At 36.4% G+C, this 21,412-nt stretch overlaps 1 protein-coding gene across 6 annotated transcripts; it reads left to right on the forward strand.

Annotated features, from left to right (window-relative positions):
- The first annotated feature begins 374 nt into the window (after nt 1–374).
- LOC128669874 (dual specificity mitogen-activated protein kinase kinase 7-like) lies at nt 375–20,923 on the forward strand. Of its 6 annotated transcripts, none has more exons than XM_053745082.1 (17): nt 375–654; nt 2,905–2,999; nt 3,403–3,546; nt 3,764–3,991; nt 4,411–4,590; nt 5,093–5,239; nt 7,133–7,209; nt 7,477–7,986; nt 9,217–9,315; nt 9,680–9,764; nt 10,213–10,313; nt 11,271–11,368; nt 11,721–11,802; nt 12,230–12,259; nt 13,072–13,190; nt 17,000–17,096; nt 18,483–20,923. In XM_053745082.1, exons 1-17 carry the CDS (start codon nt 522–524, stop codon nt 18,562–18,564), a joined length of 2,307 nt encoding a protein of 768 aa, XP_053601057.1. In that variant the 5' UTR covers nt 375–521; the 3' UTR covers nt 18,565–20,923. The 6 variants fall into 6 exon arrangements, with proteins under 6 accessions (XP_053601057.1, XP_053601062.1, XP_053601059.1 ...); XM_053745087.1 differs by having other exon boundaries at nt 17,072–17,096; XM_053745084.1 differs by lacking the exon at nt 17,000–17,096.
- The last annotated feature ends 489 nt before the right edge of the window (nt 20,924–21,412 follow it).

A 21,412-nucleotide genomic window follows, 5' to 3' on the forward strand; every position in this document is an offset into this window, starting at 1 on the left:
ACCCAAATAAAGCTTAAAATTAAGTTACTGTTTATCCCCAAATAATATAATAGTTTGGCTAAGGAAGCCTAGTCGTTTACAATGCCAAAAATGTATCTACTATGTGTAATATATAATAAAGAAACGTTAAAAAATGTACATATTTTCATACTTCTTTAAATCAAATGTATCACTTTTGTATCACTTTAAATTCACTTTTTTGATTAGGTAGTTACCTAATCTTACACGCAAACGCTTTCTCACGCTCGTAAAAAGTAGGGCCGTAGCATAGAAATAAATAAGAGTGTATGGAGTGTGTGGTAAGCCTAAAAAGTAACGATTGAATGAACTACTCGCGCATATCTATAGATTAAAAATGAACGAATGAACGAAAATGCTTGATGATGGAAGGAAATCCTTGGTGGACTGACTGCTGTTCTTTTCATTGTAATTTATTTTTGTGTAGTAAATATTACAGGTGTTTATTTTCTTTAAAGTACTTAAATGTAATATTAGTGAGTTATTAATTAATTCTATATATAATGTCAAGAAGTACGATCGAAGGAAAACTAAGAGGATTAGAACAGCGTTTACAAAATGAAATGCGTATTAGTGGCTTTCCCAGCCCTGGAGGAGTTGGGGCTTCCAGAAATGGGAATACTCGTAGACCAAGACGTGAGTATCCGTCCATTATATTTATTTAATTACATTTATCTAAAGCTCAGACAACATCAATGTTATAATTATTGTGACCCTGCCCTTTATCGCTATATTTATAGATTTCATGATAAAAATATACGCAATACTCTGATGGTAATCTTGTTAAAATCAATGAATTCACACTAATTATTTCTATTAGATTGAAACAAGGGGTAAAATGTTGTATTTTTGCGATTTTTTGGCACTTGTCAAAATATGTTCCAAAGGTTACTTCAGGCATCTACTATATTATTCCATAATGAGTTATAATAATTGCTGGCAGCTTCTTCCAAACCAGCAGTGCACATTGTATGAATTATTTGCATAATATGGCATTGAACATATTGTGGGTGGAGCGGTGTCAGTGGCTACCAACATTGTTTTTATGTTTTATGCTGATGTGTTTATTACATGCCATTGTTTTCCGCGAATTTATGATAATGAATTAACAGGTTGACAAACTGCGTGTGTAAAAGCATAGAAAGTTGTCTGTTCTGACTGCAACAGTAGGATATAATGTACAAATTGGAAGATTATATCAATAAATAGTGTTCATATGTGGGAACATATGAAAATCTATAGTTTATGGTGTGTTATAAACACTAAATTAAGCTGTAACAATGATGTCTATAATTTCATTTAGTTATTTATTACTTAATAAAATTAATTCATAATATTTTAAAAACATAATAATGATAAACTTGGAGGATCAAAAATATAAACGGCATTTGATTTAAAATTATTAACATTATCATTTGATAGTGGTCCTACTATGAATAATTTCACAATAAACATACACATAAATATACATAAATTTGTGATTCTTTCAAGCAGTTAGAATAATATCCAAAATTCATACAAAATATGGTGATTTTATAAAATTACAAACATTCTTCTTTTATAATTTTAAGATAGATTACTGTTATCATTAATGCAAATCATACAAAAAGTAATTTTCAATGCCACTAGTTCCACAGAACATTGTTTACAGTGTTTGCATGAGTTACATTCTTTTTTTTGTAATGTAACACACTAATAGTTAATAATGACAAATACACAACATTGTTTAGACAATTTATTAAATAAATACTAAACAGAGTTTAGAATATCAGGAACAAAATATAATTTACTATATATATATATATATATATATATATATATATATATATATATATATATAGTATATATATAGTATATATACATGTAGCAATCTTTTCCTACATCATTTATAAGAAAAAAAAAAGCAAACAATAACATTAGATTAATTTGTGTTTCCAAGAAATGGGAACAAAAAGTATAATAGCTGCATTGGCCCGGTGCCAGGTTGCTCTGTATACTTGTGCTAAGCATTTCTATAGAAATCTGTCTGGAAGGGTACCACTCTGTCTGGAGTTTGAAACAAACGCAGTTTTAGACTAGGGAAAGCTGATTGGTTATTGAATAATGTTTTATTATCTGTTGCATATTTATTTCTTTAATTTATTTTAGCCTCTTTTGTGTCTTATTTCTTAATAGTAAAAAAATATATATTTATTTATTTATTGAATAATAGATAGGCATCTTTTGCTGATGTTATATCAAGTAGTGTGGAAAGTTTTGTAGTGTTAGTACAAAAAATATTATTATTGCAAAGTAGACAATTTATGACTTTCAAAATGAAACTTTACTAATAATAAATAGTTGTTCATAAAAATACAGAATTTACTATGTGGATGATTTAATTTTTTTTTCCAAATTGTGAAATTATTGTCTTTGAAATATTTTGTTTATATATAGATAATTGGCTATTTATTTAAAAAAAACAATTATAATAAATAGTAGTGTATAAAGGCTACTTCTATGTACTACCAAGTGGATACATCAGGGGAGTCACAACTCACACGTCTTTAACCACAATACCTTTTAATTATACACAATTTTCTCAGTTAAGAGTTAATTTTTTGAACGAAGGTTTTCCCTATCTCCTTCCAATTCTGGCATTTTTATAGAAAACAAGCTTTTGACCACGTGGGAATTTCAGGACATCCCTTCTTAGTGGACCCCCATACTGTCCTAGGAACGTACACACAAAATTTCAGCTTTCTACATCCAGTAGTTTCCGCGTTGTCTGTCAGTCAGTCACTCAGTCAGTCAGTGACGCAAGAGTTTTATTATATATATATATATATATATATATATATATATATATATATATATATATACAATACAATATTTGCATGGTTTCAGCCACGATGTTTGCGCCAAATAGAGACATGTTGGCGTTTCCACCGCGATCGCCGCAAGCCACGGAGACTGAGCACAGGATGCGGGAGGTGTACAAGGTGAGTTTATTAGGCCCAATCCGGCCCATCTCATACGAAGCTGCTGATTGCCCTGGCCACACGGAGAAAGACGTAACATATTAGCATTCGTCCCGTTTCTTCTCATGTATTTTTAATACCCATTTCTCTTTCTTGTATGTGCGAAACGAAATATATAATAAAGTATATACATTTTATTGTTTAAAATTGTGGAAATATTATTAGTAGTCATTAGTTTCCTATGTGTAACTTTTAAATTTATTTATATTGTATACATAGATGTATATATAATAATTTATATAAAACTAGTGGCCCGTCCCGGAATCACATTATCTATAATTTAGTGAATACCGCATAAAAATTCGTGCAGTAGTTTTTGAGTTTTTAGCTGTTTTATGATATTTAAGGATAAAATATTTGACAGGTGAGTGGCAAGCTGAATGTGGAAGGCAAGGAGTACAGTTCGAATGTGGACGATCTTCAGTTACTTGGAGACCTCGGCAGCGGCACCTGCGGCCATGTTGTCAAGATGATGCACAAGCCGTCTGGAGCTGTCATCGCTGTCAAGGTACCATTACGCTAATTTGCGAGTGAGGTAAATCAGAAAAATCTATATTTATTTTATCAGCATTTGTTTACAATCATTTTGTATACAAATACATACCTGTGAACATGTACTTAAATTTGCTTTGTAATTATTTGTTTACATTTAAATTAAGCAAGTGAAAACACTTTATTGCACCAAGAACATGATGCATATTACTCAATTGGATCGTCCATCACAGCAAATGCGTCGATCGGGCAACTCGGAAGAGACCAAACGGATTCTAATGGATCTGGATGTGGTGGTCCGGTCCCACGGCTGTCCGTACATCGTGCGCTGTCTGGGCTGCTTCGTGACGGACTCCGACGTGTGGATCTGCATGGAGCTGATGGAGACCTGCTTCGACAAGCTGCTGAAGAGGCTCGCCGCCCCTGTGCCGGAGCCTATACTCGGGAAGGTCACCGTTGCGGTCAGTTCTTGGCTTATTTCTATCTAGCCTGATGGTACAGTCAACAGCACATCAAGTTACCCTGCATGAACGTGCAATGCGGCGAGTTTGCAATGAATTTGCGTAGGTTGATGTGCTGTTCACTGTACAAGTAGAATGCCTCCATTTTCGACTCTGGAGCCTTACAAATAAGGTTAAAAGTAATGACTGTGACGGCCTCCGACGTATGGATATGCATGGAGCTAATGAAGACCCGTTTCGATAAGCTGCTGAAGAGGCTCTCCGTTCCTGTACCGGCGCCTATGAAATTAGTATTCCCGTTAAAAATTAGTGCGGGACGTCGTACCATCTGCCCCGCACTCCTCAGACCCGCGCCCTCTGCTCCAAATAGGAAATAATTAATTTATTTGACTTGTTCACAAATTGACCCCTATTTCCAGACGGTGAACGCATTATCCTACCTAAAGGACACACACGGCGTTATACATCGAGACGTGAAACCCAGCAATATACTGTTGGACGCTCGCGGGAACGTCAAACTGTGCGATTTTGGCATCAGCGGCCGATTGGTGGACTCAAAAGCGAAGACCAGGAGTGCTGGATGCGCAGCTTATATGGCGGTGAGTATAGTGTAGCCAAGTGCTGGTCACATCTATCAGTGTATTGCCCTGAATATTCCTTATTTCTTCGATTGAAGCGGTGGTGGTGTAATTGTTAAGACCTGTGGATCGAAAGGTCTCTGGTTCGCATCCTACTCGTGCCATATGAGTTTGTATACCGATCTGACTCATATAGGTATAGTAGTTTTCATCGACCACCACTTGGTTCCGGTGAAGGAAAACATCGTGAGGAAACCTGCACACTGGCGGACAGTTTAGTTCACTAGTGTGTATGCGACTACCTGCCACTAGATAGAGGTAAGTAGTCGTAAAAGTCATGTCAAAACCTTCCTCAGGAATCGCACTATCTAATGGTGAAAACCACATGAAAATCCGTGCAGTAGATTTTGAGTTTATCGCGAACAGACAAACGGACAGACGCGGCAGAGGACTTTGTTTTATAATATGTAAGGATTTTTCAAGTTGTCTATAATTCCGCCACATTTTATCATATTATGTTCAGCCGGAACGGATAGACCCCCCGGACCCGACCCGTCCGGACTACGACATCAGAGCGGACGTGTGGTCGCTGGGCATATCTCTGGTGGAGCTCGCCACTGGGGTGTTCCCCTACAGGGACTGCCAGAACGACTTCGAGGTCCTCACCAGGGTGAGTGAAAGTTACACAGTTTTTGAGGGATCCCTTTTTTCCGTATATTTTTTTTACCTAATTTAATTTAGCATAACGAGAGAACGCATGGTTTTTTTTTTTGATATAATGTTATTTTGACATAACTTTTTTTTTCATAACAAAAATCAAGTTATGTACAAGTTGTATGTGTACAAGTTATAATCATAATTATAGTTTAGGCTAATGTATTTTACCGTAAGTTTTATTTGCTTAATGTTCTAAGGCATAATGATCAAAAATAAGAAGAATATAATAAGAATTAATCATAACATTTATTTCTGATTAGATTAGGTTACTTATGCTTAATTATCATTATGCGTGAGCATATTTTGGCTTTAGAATATTATGCTTAAAAATATTATGCTTATGGTAGGTACGCGTAAAAAAAATTGTGCCTAAAACATTATGCAAAATTAATATTGTGCGCAACTATTATTATGATAATTAAAAGTATGCCATGTTCCATTATGACATAAACTTGTGTGCATAAAAATACTTTGCTATTTACATCTCACCATCGAGTCGACTCGCAGTGAGACGCAGCCAACCAATCACAGTGCGCCGTTGTGACACGACGACAACCACACCGCAATGTGTGATTGGTTCGCTGCGTCTAACTTCGAATCGATTCGATGGTGAGAAGTGAAATGAAAAACCTCACACGTGTATGTGCGTGATTGTGGCAAAAGTAAATGCATTATCTATCTATATTACACATTTCATGATTTCCTAATAGTAAATGTAATTTTATTAAAATTGAGTTGTTATAATTTTGATATTGAAATATATCGCATGATTGAAAAGGCAATCTATTGTAAACCTTATTCATTTACTATCCTATGTATGTATGTAAGGCCACAGATTCGCAATAAATGTTATTGATTGACTTTGACTGAGATTGATCGAAATTCGCAATATCTGCAAAAGGTGACTAAGTTATAAGCACTAATTGTAATTACTTTAAGATCATTGTAACTCTTGGTTGGCAAATAAATTATATGAATAATATGATTATGCTTTGGGAGCGAAATAAAAATTTACAACTGAAATAAATTTCAATGGAAATAAGTTTTATGTGCTTAATAGTTCCTTACTACTAAATTGTATATTTTTTACGGCTAAACCCTGATGTTACACTTGCATTTACCTGGCTACACCTAGACGCAGCCGGTCTCAGCTGGCTACATCTAGATTTAGCCGCACTTCGGGGTTTATAACATATTGTTATTTACACTATAATGTTACTATTCGATACAGCTTCTTTTCATTATTCAATTCGCTTCCGACACTCGGTCCGTCCCCTACACAGCCTCCAAGGGAAGTGCCGGGTGTGATATACATATAAATAAATAAATATTTTAGGACAAATCACACAGATTGAGCTAGCCCCAAAGTAAGTTCGAGACTTGTGTTATGGGATACTAACTCAACGATACTATATTTTATAACAAATACATATATAGATAAACATCCAATACCCACATATTATTATATAAAATAGAATGAAGTAGCTACTTTGCACCTAGCATTGCCAACAATACCAATAGAGGATTTTTTTTCCATTACGTCATAGATGGCAGACAGAATATTGTAAAATCATAGCTGAATCTTCAAAGTATTAAGTTTAGAAAGAAACTGGAAACAAGCGATGAAGGGAGAGATACTTTTCCTCCGCCGCAAATTTTAAAAGTCAATCGAGGGAAAGGGCATTAAACTGTGGTTACACAGTTTCATGCCCCTATTAATGTATCTAAAACGCTATAACTGGAGATTCTTCTCACACGCGATAGACTATCACAGTTTAATCCGGATTCTGCCAATATAGACAGTACATTGACAACCAAATAACTTGACAACTTTGCTTGTGTACAGGTGATAGCAGATGATCCCCCACAACTGCCAGACGATAGTGATTTCTCGCAAGAATTCAAGTCGTTTGTTTCACAATGGTACGTGTAACTTTTCCACTTGTACGTGATATTATTTTATTACTATAAAAAAAAAACATTAATACACAATTTCATCGGAATTATATAATGCCAAGAGTATTCTCAAGTTCATTGCTATGGATACAGGGTGTGCTGTAATGAGCTACCTTATAAAAATTACATTATTGTTAGTTAAATTTATACACTGACATAGAATAAGTTATACTAACACAATAGATTTTAGTTATCTTGCTAAATTATTATTAAATTGAATAATTTATTTTTCAGCCTAACAAAAAACTATAGACAGCGGCCGAAATACGCCAAATTATTGGAACACCCGTTCGTAGTCAAATCGGCGCAAAGTGTCGTATCAGTCGAATCGTGGTACGCATCTCTACCAATCAACGGGCAAAGTCCGACCCAGAAGACTGTTAGTACTACCGCCACGCATATAGTTAGACCTAGTCAAAATCCAAGTTACGCCCAAAGTGCTCAGAAATATAGTCAAAACCAAGGTTACGGTCAAAACGGCCAGGATTATAGTCAAAATCAAGGTTACGCTCAAAGTTATAGTCAAAGTGGGCAAGCGTTTAATCAAAGTGGACATATTTACGGTCAAAGTGGACAGGTGCATAGTCAAAGTGGACAAAGTTATGGTCAAAGTGGTCACAGTTACGGTCAAAGTCACACGAATCATAACGGAGTGGAATCTCCTGTGACGCCGCAGCCGATTAGGAATTTCGTGACAAGTTCCCAACATTGGATGTCGGAACAAATCACACCTACGCCTGCTAGGTAAGTGGATTTTGTGTATTCTCATAGTCAACTTCTAAGTATTTGAGGGCCGATCATGTGAACTGAACCCAATTTATCCTTGTAACACCATTGTCTTGGTAAGTGAGGTATCACAAATATATAGAAAATGAACGTGATGAAAAAATATAATTATTTTTTTTACTAAAAATGTCCTCTTCTATATTAATATAAAGAGGTAAGCGTTTGTGAGTTTGTATGATTTATTATTATTATTTTATTTATTACGTATTTGAGGCGGGTAATCTCCGAAACTACCGAATCGATTTAAAAAATTCTTCCACCATTAGAATGTTACATTATCCAAGATCGCTATAGGCTATATTTTATCTCAAAATTCCCAAGGGAGCGAAGTCCCGGGCAACGTCTAGTCAATAAAATTAATTGATCAATTAACTGCTATGGACGGAATCTTCAGAGCCCAAATTAGTGTAATTTGTATATGTTAAAAATTCTTGGAATGGATTTGTACAACATTTAATAGTTAACTATACAAATAGTAGGGGTATCTTAAATTTTTAATTTAATTTTGAAGCAGTGGTGGCCCAGTGGTTAAGACCTTCTGTCTGAGATCGAAAGGTCCCAGGTACGAATCCTACTCGTGCCACATGAGCTTTTATACCAATCTGACTCATGTATGGTAGTTTTCATAGACTACCACTTGCTTCCGGTGAAGGAAAACATCGTAAGGATGGTGGGCAGTTCAGTTCACTAGTGTGTACTACCTGTCACTAGATGGCGGGGTCGTTAAAGTAATGTCAGATGCCTTTAGGCGACTTGAATAAAATCACCCCACCACCTGTGTAATCCCACATTTACACTTAGCCGCTGCCGGAAATATTTCGCTAAATACTTCTGCGGTAATAACGACGCGAGTGAGCATTTACACTCAGCCATCATATTCTTATTCTCTCTCTCTCTCTCTTCTTTATTTACCATCTCGCAAAAATAACTTGAAATGATTGAATGAATTGCTGGTTCGGTAACATTATGACTGCTCAGTATAAAGTCATCCCATATAAAGTTCTAAAAATGTAATTGTTTTTTCATTACTCCACTCCTGCGAGCGCCGGGCAGGGGCAGTGACCTGTTCACATACTCGTGCTGCCCACTGGGTGCTCACGTCCCTGCCCGATAGGGCTGAGTGTACATGTGTCTTTAACAATAAAACACTCGTTATAATGATGAATTAATATTTTTTATTGTCATCAGAGCGTGTTGGGCGGGACAGGCGAACGCGGGTGGCAGCAGCTCCCAGCCCGCCAGTCTGGAGGGAGATTATCCCAACCACTCGCCTTATGCCAGACGGAGGTAATATAGATGACCGCGGCTTCGCCTGCGTGTATTATTACTACCCAGTATGTGGGGAGTGATTTTTGAAAAACAAAGTGGCTTATGTTTGAACGGCCCTTTTTAAACCCCGACGCAAAAAGAGGGGTGTTTTAAGTTTAACGTGTATGTCTGTGGGATCGTAGTTCCCAAACGGATGAACCGATTTTCGTTTAGTTTTTTTTTTGTGTCATAGATAATTTTATCCCGAGTGTTCCTGGCCATGTTTCATGAAAATCTGTTCAGTCGTTCAAAAGTTGTGGCGAAATGAATATTGAAAGTCGGGGTTTTTTTTTATATTTTATTTGTCAAACAAATAAACTTGTTAACTTTGCAATCGTTTCAGATGGGACGGCAGTGGGGAGTTCGGCTCCCCCCCCTCCGCCCCGCGCCGCCCCTCCGCCGACGCGAAGTGGAAACCTTCGCCTGCGGTAAGGCAAAATTTACAACACACTCGGAATATTACATCACTAGTGTTTCAATCGATGGTGGTCAAATGGTTATATGACCGTCCGTGTGCGAACCGAAAGGTCCCAGGTTCTAATCCTACTGTTGTATAGTAGTTTTCATTAACCACTTTCTTCCTTCCTTACTGATTGAGAAATGTTATTATAATTTGAACGATTTTTTTAAAATGATAGACTCAGATAAAAATTTAGTTAATTTAGTTACTTTTATTTGTTCGATTTTGTTTTGCGGGATGATAGCATGCTCTCCATTTAAATTTGCATACCCGTGGACGGTGAAACATGTGGCATTAAGCTTTTCTTTTAACACCACATTGTAAATAAAATTAAACTCATGTTTTTTGCAAATAAATAATCTTTGTGTCTTTTTCAATCACTTTTGTGTTCTATAACTCGGTTACTTTATTCACAGAGCTCTGGCAACACTAGCCCAATAGTACTACAGAGGTTCTATCACCAAAGTCAACAGAGAAGGTCAAGGGTCGACCTACACGGCTCACCGAGGCATAGAAGGTAAATTGTATTATACTATCTGCGCCCCGGCGCTTCGCTTCCGTGGGAATTTCGGTATAAAAGTACTCTGTGTGTTATTCCAGGTTATATTCTACCCGTGTACCAAATTTCATAACAATCCGTCCAGTAGACTTTGTGTGAAAGGGTTAAATGTACATACACACATTGCGTGCGTTGAGCTGCGTTTTTTTTTTCTTCAAAAATCAACCCCCAAGTGACTATTATGGGGGGTGAAATTGCACGCAGGCGAAACCGCGGGCAAAGCTAGTGCTGTATATGTTAGTATCCCACAACTTTGGGGCTAACTCAATCTGCGTGATTGGTCATTCACTATATATGTTTGTACTAGCTCTTGTCCGAGGCTTCGCCCGCGTAAATTTTCCACGGGAGTAGATATTTTCCGGGATGAAATATACCCTATGTCCTTGCTTCAAACTACATGTATGCAAAATTTCAAGAAGATTGTTTGAGTAGGTACAGTGTGAAGACAATAAGTAAATATAATAATTAAATATAATAAAATAAATAAGACAAGATAACAAACAAACATACTTTTGAAAATAATAATGAGATTAAAAAATCTGGAATCGAGCGGGAATGGAACCCGCGCCCCTGTCTATCCGGGACAGTGCTCTTGACCACTGAGCTATCGAGACCATGCCAGTTCGGCTGCATTAACCCACTGTCCCGGATAGACAGGGGCGCGGGTTCAATTCCCGCTCGATTCCAGAAGGTTTTCGATCTCATTATTATTTTCAAAAATTAGTTAAAAAGCATGTGTGACATGTATAAGGAATACATTTAAACAAACTAACTTTCGCATTTATATGTATAGTATTATAATAGGATTATTTATGCTCATAATTGTTACAAGAATAATGTAGCTTTCTATAGTGGTAAATGATATTTTGAAATCGGTCGAGTAGGAATATATTATCAGTTCATAATAATTTGCAGCCTGAGCCGAGAACACAGCACGGGGCGGTCGCCGGAGCCGCCGCCGCGGCGCCAGCGTCGCCTCGTGTGTCCGCGCGGCTCCGAACCCCTTCCACAGCGTAAACATTACACTTGACATTTTATACAACGGCTGTGATTTTTATCACCTGCCCACCATTCATTGTCTGATCCCGTTTAGGCGACTTTTTTGCGAATTGCGACTGCTTATGTTGCTTATCAGCTGCCATGGTTGCGTGTCCCTTAGTCGCCTCGTACGACATCCACGGGAGGGTATGAAGTGGTACTATTCTACTAGTGGTGGGAAGAGAAGAAAGATCATTCTATTTTACCTTCGCTCTCAGACATGAATGACTGAATTATGAAAATAATAAATATATTCACAATATTTCGCCTTTATAGTATTAATGGGATTAATACACAGATATTTTGATAAATATATTATATTTTTAGCAAACGGCGGTGACTCCGAGCCGCCGCCGCTGCACGAGCGCCTTCACCCGCACCCACCGTCTCCTCTGTTACTAAACGACAGGTAATTTCAATTCACTTTATCATTTACACGCCAGGAGGGTTATTTTTTAAACTCTGTGAGTCACCGTATCGTATATATCGCTCCTGGCGTGTCCGAAAACGCGTGGATCGAATTATTTTTCCTTTGACATACATTTCGTATTTTTAGTTATATTAATCAAAATCAAATTTTACATCTACTAACTGAAGAACGTTACGAACAAGAGGAGTGAAATATTAATTATAATTCCGTAATTGAAAACTTGTTGTATGTAAATATGATTTTTCCATTGTATATATTATTGGAAATGTGATTGCTAAATCCGTAAAGCTGATTATATATCTGTGGTTTAAATTAAATATATTTTTTTAAAGAAAACAATTATAGTCGGGGAGCCTGCAGCAAACTAACAATCACTGTATAATATTGACTTTTTTTATAATTTCAGATGTACATTTGTCACATATAGATGCATTAGGTAATTTAGTTTGTGTGATTTCTCCCGCATTTTTCGGAATGGTGTGATTTCAAAAATAGACGATATTTTGTTTTTACACGTTTCATGCGAGATTTTTACATTGTTTTATACCACCGAATGCGTGCGCTTTTATGATAGAATCATGATCTCAATTTAAAAATTATTACATAACTTTAAAGGTGGCGAAGTCGTTTAGTCGACTTTGCGTACCAAAATGCAAGGGTTATGTGTGTGTTGTGTGTGCTTTTATAATTTTTCCATCTTCTATTGTTTATAGTAGATCAACTGAATTTGCCCAATTTCGTGAAAATTGCACAATCTTAATAGGTTACACCGGAAAACTGTAGCTTTTATTTCAACAATATAAATAAATTTTATAAAAATATATAAATTATTACATTTTAGATAACTCTTTACGTTTCCGGCTAAGGTTCATAGAACCTATTTGTTTTTTTAGGTAGGCTTTTTTTAAGAATGTAAATTTTTTTCCATTCAGTAGTTACAAAGAAACAAAATCGAAAAACAAATGGTTCAATGTAATTAAGTGCAAAAAAAAAAACTGTAAATTGTTTAAGTATAATTACAACGTTTTTTAACATTTGTTTTTACGCTGTCCGTGGGCTTTGCGGCGTTAAATTAATTATATTCTTATCAGAATAGATTTATTTGAAGCGAAACATTACGTAACATTGCGACGACATCCTTTATAAAAAAAAAAAATATAATAATTTAAGAAATCAAAATTTAAGTTACATCTATCATACATACGTGTAACCTTATGCTGATGAGGCACTACGAACACCTTCCACCAGGTTATCAGAGGGGCGCAGTCAGAGCTTGACGCGCGCGGAGCTCCGCAACGGCCACCGGCCGCCGGCGGAGTTGCCGCAACATTCGCCGCACGCAGACAAACACTACCACGACGACCACGGTAAATATATACCTATTTGTTTATTTAACTTTGTTGGTACAAATAAAGACAACTCACCATGTTTTGTGTAAACATTTGGTGAAATAGCGGAAACTAAAGCGAAAGCTTTTGCGAAACATTCAACAAAAAACACACACAAATGTCTCTGAAACATGTTTCGCGCTCTGTTTGGGCGAAACTTACTTTCCTTAGCAAACAAAATGGCAGATGTAGACGAATTTGTTGTTTATGTTGTAGACAACGTTGTTTTTATCATATGGATTTTAAATCTCAAAAACCTGCGTTTTTGTCACGATTGTGTTTACATGTAGTGAATGTTAATGAATTTTAAAGCTTATATATATGGGTGATTCTGGATATTTGTAGCTATAAAAATTTATTCACATCCATATCTCCGTTTAATGAAAATGTATATGTTTAAATTACATTATATACAAAATTCCATTGTACCTAAAATAATAAAGAATTTGATGTATATACTACTATTATAAATGCGAAAGTTTGTAAAAATGTATGTGTGTAAGATTTTGCGTGAAAGTGTAACAAACGCACGCAAAATCTTATGAAATTTGGTACACACGTTGTCGAACATAACCTGGAATAATAACAAATATGATAGTTACTTTTTATCCCGAAATTCCCACGGGAGCGAAGCCCCGGGGCGCAGCTAGTAATTTATATTTCCAATATCATATATTTAAAGCATTCATTCAGAGTTTAGACCGCCGCAGATATATTAACGTTAAATTTTAAATTATATCGTATTTCCAAAAAGCTACAAACCACTAGTTAATGACTAGAGGGCAGCCAGCCTATGACACGATTGGTTAGCGCTCGCCACTCACCGGTGATACCACACTGTATGTGAAACGATTGTTGATTGCTTTTGCTTTTTATTTAATTCATAGATTGAAATGACTAACTTCCGATTATCATTAATTCCGATCATTTACAATATCCTCGAGAAAAATATTATATTAGGTTGTATTTGATTACTAGCTTTAGCGGACCTGGGGCTCCGATGTTCTACGGCTGGGAAGCAACCGGGAAAACAGTTATCTGAGAGAGACAAAGAGGCCGTATTTGAATATAATTAAGTATGACAGAAGCTTCCGAAATCATAATATGTTGCCTCAAACTAAAATGATAGATTCGCTAATGTTTCTTTCATGTTATTCAAGATCGTGTACTTTTTGTAATAGATTTATGGATTAACTATGGATTATATATATGGAGTCGGTCTACTAGTAATTTATAACATAACGAACTAGTATGTTATGTTATGACAACGAAAAATATTATAATTTTTCGTTGTCATAACATAAAAAGATAATGTTATTATGTAAAAGCTATTTACAATCGTTTCACAACTTCATTTTGTTTCATATCCATGTTTCTCACGATCCTTCTCATTGTGTAAATACTGATTTTATCCGAAATTGGGTGCAATATGCTTGAAACGCAACCCTGTGTGCTTCAACTCGCTTACGCCGGACAAAGCCGGTAATGGTCATTGCGGACTTTGACCACGCGTCTTTCGTAGTTCCGAATGGTGGCGTTGTATTGGAGGCTTGTGTGCTAGGTCTTCTTAAATCTATTTGGTTTTTGCAAATATGCGGCCAATGGACAAAATCGTTTTATCTCACTTCCAAGACACATCTCATGTTAAAGATCTAAGAATGTTCCTCCCTAGAGGAAACCTATTCAATCGAACATCAACGTGGATTCAATATTTTTGTCGTAAATTTTATAATAGAAGAACTTTTACGTCTGTCAGTCACGTTTCCTTTATCAAATTTACGTCTAATAAAATTGTTTTCAGAGTGATGTTCGATCGAATAGGTTATCTCGGGACTCCTCCTGGACTACAAGCAATATACTTCGATTGGTCGTAAATACGCAATCACAAAATAGTGATGTTAATAGCCAGCCATAAAATATTCATTATATTATTTAAAAGAAGATTTAATAGTTTAGCCACCAAACTTTAATGGGTCTCCATTGAACACAACGCCAAAAGAAAATTCTAATGTTTTGTAAGCTCTGACTAACTCTTACGCTTAAGTTTTGATTGTTCTTCTCAAAATTACCTGCCTATATGTGACATTCTATGTAATTTATTGTTGTATATATGTTACTTATTTGATCGAGAAGTTTTATGTTTGACTTTAGTAAATGCGGGCGTGTTTCGCTATGTACTTTTTGATAAAATCATTCGAAAATAAGACCACAAATGTCGTGCAGATTTCAAATAATTCAAACAGTCAAACTAGATATTACTGTCACCTGTCAAAGGTATTTTTTTAATAAAGACTTATCTGGCTCTTCTACTATATCACGATAAATTTGTCTAGACAAAGACGAAACGAGTTTTAAGTAGTCTGCTTTAAATTGCAGTTAGATATTCCAACTTAAATCAAATAGTGAATCAAGCCCTATATGTATAAAACACTTGATCAAATCCATATATCTCTGTAATACTTGCGGTGTTCGGCCAATATTTGCTTATTGGCAAATGTTGGCCAAATCCGCAAACCTGTGCTTTGCCGCTGTCCTCACGCCCCACATTGCCTGCCCATCTGTTGCTGTCACACGCCTCGCTACACTAAACCAGTCGTTAAAGTCTAGTTTATAAAGGCTATTTTTGTGTAGTTACGGTTTTTGGGTGCAAAGTATATTAGTGGGGAGAAGTTGCTTTAAAACTAATTTAGTAATTTAATTGTCACGTCAATGATTGTAATCATGACTTATTTGTATTTCTTTTGGGATCATACCATTCTGAGCTTTCTTTTTAAATAACTGAGGCTCGATTCTAATAAGTTCATTTCTTCGATTGAACTTTTATTCGATTTTTATTTCATGTTCATGCAGAGACTGTGATACTTTAAAAAAATAATTTAACGTCTGTTTTCTATGACAAAGGACATGCATGGGCCTGGCATGTCCAAAGTATTGTCATTCTGTGCTTCCTTGAATATTTGCTGTCATCACTAGCGTTGTATACTTGGGTAATAAATTAATAATTATATTCCTGTATTTTCATGTTACTTTCGACCGTCCAAATGTCATGACTTCTATACAGATACAGAGCCTGTAAGATATTTTTTTTATTTTTCGATTTTTTTATTGACAAAAGTTTTATGGTGGCCATAATTTGTGACTTGGGCTTGTACACACCATTATATATTCCTTATGTAAATGTTATGAACATTGACTGAGGCAAATACGGGTAGTATGTAGAATACCCGGCTAGCTATAGTGTGGCGGGGCCTGTGTATTCATCATCACATGCATCAGCAGCTTGCTGTTCATCATGGTAACACCGATTTGAACACGAGGGACTCTTTGGCGAAAACTAAATTTGTCTAAAGAAAAAGTTAAATGAAAAAAAAAATTGGCCGGTTCTGAAAGCGCACGCAGGACGTACGCGTTTAGACTTTGTTATTATAATACAGATTTTGAGCCTTATTGAATCTCAGTCAAGTATTATGAAATGCTCAATTCGGGTACATGTGTACCTCTTCACAATACACACTTGCTGATAAAATATCTAATTGATATGTAACATACCGAACAAATAACGTTAATTGACCTTCACAAATGTTGGATACGGCTCACTGGCCAATCACATCGGTTAGATTTATCTGGCAGTGGTTATATTGTCAGACAGTGGTGATGGAAACAGGCTCATAAAATTGTCTTTGAAAAATAAGTCAAAGAGTTCTATCGTACGGCACTGGCGGGCTAGTGTGTGTGTGGGGGGAGGGGAGGGGGTGTCAGGCAGTCAGGGCTGGCCAACTGTGTCGCAGGCTGGCTGCACTCGCTCGCGGGGCTGCTCAAGCGGCGGCTCAGCGGGTACGTCAACTGGTCTCACGTTGCAGCACGCCAGCGGCACCGGAACCCTACGTGAGTACACACACTTATACTGCAGGTGTCTAGTAACAGTGGTCGTCCGTTGGTCGCTACGAGAACGATCGGCGACGTTAACTTCACGTGAGTACGTACACACAGTACAACGTCCATTGGTCTCGTCATAACTCACCGACAAAACCATCACCCGACAAGACAATTTTCTTCAAGTGACCAGCGTCCTCTGTGGACATACTTTAAGTTGGCAACACGAGGGTTGTCTATGCGCATGCGCTGTGACGTCGAGCTCGCGCATGCGCGATGTTTCTTTTCTTCAAAAACAAATGCTGTCATCCACCATTTTTAGCTGTTAGCTTTTTTTAGCTTAGTTACTTTTAAATGTATTGCTCGTGCATTTACCAGCCCTAAATAAACAATCTTTGTCAAATACCGAGTATAATTATTTATAATATATACTCAGACAAGATCCTACAAGGGTTGAAGCTAATGAAAAATATGTCTACCGTGGTCGCTATAAAGTTCAAATTTCAAGGATGGGAGCGTGGTTTCGGCTACTTATTCAAATTCAAATTCAAAATTCTTTATTCAATTTAGGATGATATACATCACTTATTGACGTCAAAAAAAATAACTTAAACTAAGTCTACTGCCGGCTTCCAAAGCGCAAGTGAAGAAGAAGCGGCGCAACAAACTTCACCGCAGCCTTTTCTCCAAGGACGTCAATTAACAAATATAGGTCTTATATATATATTAAAAAAACTACTACCTTAGTTGATCAAGCCGTCCAGTAAAGGCTACATGTCGAGACTCATACCGTATATACTAGATGGCCAGTGTAAGGCACAAAACGGATGGTCAATCCTCTGATACTGGGGTCATTTTATCCAACACCGTAATACGTAAACGTTATTTTTTTTTCTATCACTTGTTCGCCCTACTTGTCTGTTTAGTCCGGATTGATGTAACTCATTAGTTAGCTTAGGATTAGAAGCATTAGGGAGCTTCAGCCGGCTTGCTTTTGGTGAAGGAAACAATCATAACGAAGAACTTGTTTCATTGTATTTGAAAGGTAATTATTATTGCTGCCAAATTTTATTGCTATTCTACGCCTCTTTATTGAAACAATAAATACTAATTGCTTAGTTTAATTTTCCTTAAATACCGAAGTAATATTTAGCAATAAAGGCTGATAAAGTAATTGATGATTCCTAAGGCATTGTCCGATGTCCTTTCTTTATAAATGCAACGTGATGAAGAAAAATTAAGAAAGCGGGACCCTGCGCTCTGACGCTTCACGGCTGAGGACGCTACCGGGAATACGCTCAGATGATAAGAGATTTTAGTATAACTTGGAACTACTTTTTGACAATTTTTCAAACATTTTGTCTTCGAAACATTAAGACACGTTATCAACAAATTCAGATGGGGTAACGGCAACAGCGAGAGTTGGAGCGTGCCCGCCTCCCCCCTCCCGCCGCGCGCCCCTCCCCCGCGCCCGCAATAGCCGGGCTCCGCGCAACCCCAGCACAACTGCCTGCTTGTTTATGAACTATAAACGCTCATAGTTGTAAGAGACGAAACTATATGTTTCGACGTATCTTTTATTATGTATACCACATTTATTCAGGTACCTATTTATTTAAATAAATGAAAATTGATAATGTAATTTTATTTATAAAATACTGACTTCTTAGAAGTTAGTATTAGTTAGAACATAAAAAATCACATTAATTCATTACTCCGTTTTGTTTGGTCACGCTTTCGCGCATCCAAATAGAAAATTAAGAAATTTCGTATCAAGCACTCACGCGCGCGTACTGAATCCTTTTTGCCGACTAGTTGGAGGGGAATATGGCGCGCGCGTCTCGGTCGGTGTTCTCCGCGCGCGCCTCCCGCCCCGTTTATGTGAAAGATTTTGCTGTAATTGCAATAATAATATGACATAATTATTTAAGTACCTGAACAAATGGGTATAGGGTGTGTGTAATATAAACTTAAGATTGAAATGAGAGGGGAATACATTATCTAGATTCGGTATGCGCGTATATTCGTTAGAGCGAGAGAAAAGATTTATTTAGCGTCGGCGGTAGTAGTAATCTGGAAATACAGTTCCAAGGATTTTTAACGAACAAAATTTTTTTGCCATTGCAATACCAAATCGAATAGTCAAATTGGTTGATGAGCTCTCAATGTGGCCAACCAAGGGGTTCGTTGGTTGTTTATCTTCTAATTTTTTTTTATAGACAATGATTCTGTTTCCGAAATATACGATTTAGGGATATTTAATTCTCTGAATAGGTACATACCATAGTGTTGCCAAACTATAATAATACTATTGGTAAATTCCATGATAACGATTAAACTATTAATACTATCGAAACTATAGATAGTTTTGTACAATATATTGTGGCATAAGTAATGTTGCGGAGCAATACTATCGATAGTCTAATCGTCATCACTCGATATATTTTTATCGATACAATTTTTTAGCTCAAACTATCGATAGTCTATCGAAATACTATCAATAGTAGACTAACGAGCGGCGACACTAATGTACCCTTGACCTCATCAATGCTTCCCATCAGGCGAGCTGTACAGAGGGCGAAGTGCGAGTTTGCATTTCACTTCTCGCCATCGATTCTATTCGAAGTGAGACACAGCGAACCAATCAAATTGCGGCGTGGTTGTCGTCGCGTCACAATGGCGCGCTGTGATTGGTTAACTGCGTCTCACTGCGAATCGACTCGATGGTGAGATGTAAATAGCAAAAGTCGCACTACGCACACCGAGCTTAAAGTCAAACGCACGCAATATAATTATATATACGCAATAAATAATATATTAAAAAATCACTATATACATAGTGATACAGATAATAGTTTTATATATTGTCACCGCCGACACTGAAGAAATGTAACTATGCATAACAATGATAAGATATATGGAATTCTCTTATGAATATAAAGACATATTTTGTCAAAATGACCACGAGACTCGCTAGGAAATCGATCGACGTGGGTATTAGAGAAACCATCAATACCTTAATTCTTACAAGTACATTAAAGTCCAGTGCAATAAATTTACAAAAGTACATATATCAAAAAATCTATAATCAAGTTGTTTGATTCTTTTAATTTCTTAACGATGCACCAAAAGGAAGATTGTTGAATTTTCAACAGAGGTAGGTTACACGCAGCTTCGTATTCTACAATATTACCTTTGTCATCATAAAATTGGACTATGTATTAACCAAACCCGACATTCGAATAATATATTAACATTATAATAAAATATTTTTTACTTATTAATTTTTTTCAAAAATGTTTACAAAGAATTAAAAGTTAACTATTATGTAGGTACAAATGTGTAAAACTTGAGTGCTTGCGCAGTTTTTTAGTAAGAAAAAAAAACTAAATCCACGCAGGCGTAGTCGCGGGCAACGAAAATTTTACGAAATTTTGATATCATCTTTTAGTTAATTTCATAATATAAAAAAGTAGTCCAATTTTCTGATCGCGGTATCGGCATATGATTCCTATGACTATTATTATACGAATATAGTTCAAAATGTTCGTTGTAAATATTCTGTATTATATTGTTAAGTGGCGCATACGTTTATGCGTTTTAATTTCCTTAGACGGGGACTAGATTATATAGATAGATTCAACACGTGTAATTAAAACATTATGTTTTACAGCTTATTTTAATTTTGTAGAATAATTGTACAATGTTAATTTTATTTAAAATTACGTACGACCAAATGTGTAGATTATTTTTTTGTATTATGCTTCGGAGAGAGAATTTATCGAAAGCGTTTCGATCATTCAAAGTCAGATTCAAATAAAGATGCTTTATAATTGAAAGTGTTTTTTTTATTTTCATTTCACATTGGTTCACAAGATTTTGGACACCTTAGTGTTTTTTTTGAACACTATTGATCCCAAATCATAGATTTAAAAGGGCCCCGCGCGCGACTCAGTGTAATCAACCATGGACTGCTAATAACTTTGATGCAAGCTACAGAATTAGAAGGCGCGAGCTATCTCTACCTATACTATCTCTTTGGGCCCCAAATTACGCGATCCGCGATTTCATTTGGTGTGCACGCGCTGCTTAGGGTAGGCATTTTAGGTAAAATACCTACCCATACCAAGTAGGTACCTGAATCTATCCCAGTTGCAGTAGTCTGCTGCCCGTAGCTACTAGCGCTATCTAGCCCGCAAGCCAGTCTTTCGTTCGCGATTGTAATTATTACCAAGGTAGGTTACCTGCTTTTTAATGTTAGATGTTAATACTAATAAAAAAAAAGTAATCAAGGGTTGTTAATATTCTCCCTCTTAGCATTGTGAAGT

The sequence above is a fragment of the Plodia interpunctella genome, chromosome 5 (genome assembly GCF_027563975.2).
Source record: "Plodia interpunctella isolate USDA-ARS_2022_Savannah chromosome 5, ilPloInte3.2, whole genome shotgun sequence".
NCBI classification, from domain to species: domain Eukaryota; kingdom Metazoa; phylum Arthropoda; class Insecta; order Lepidoptera; family Pyralidae; genus Plodia; species Plodia interpunctella.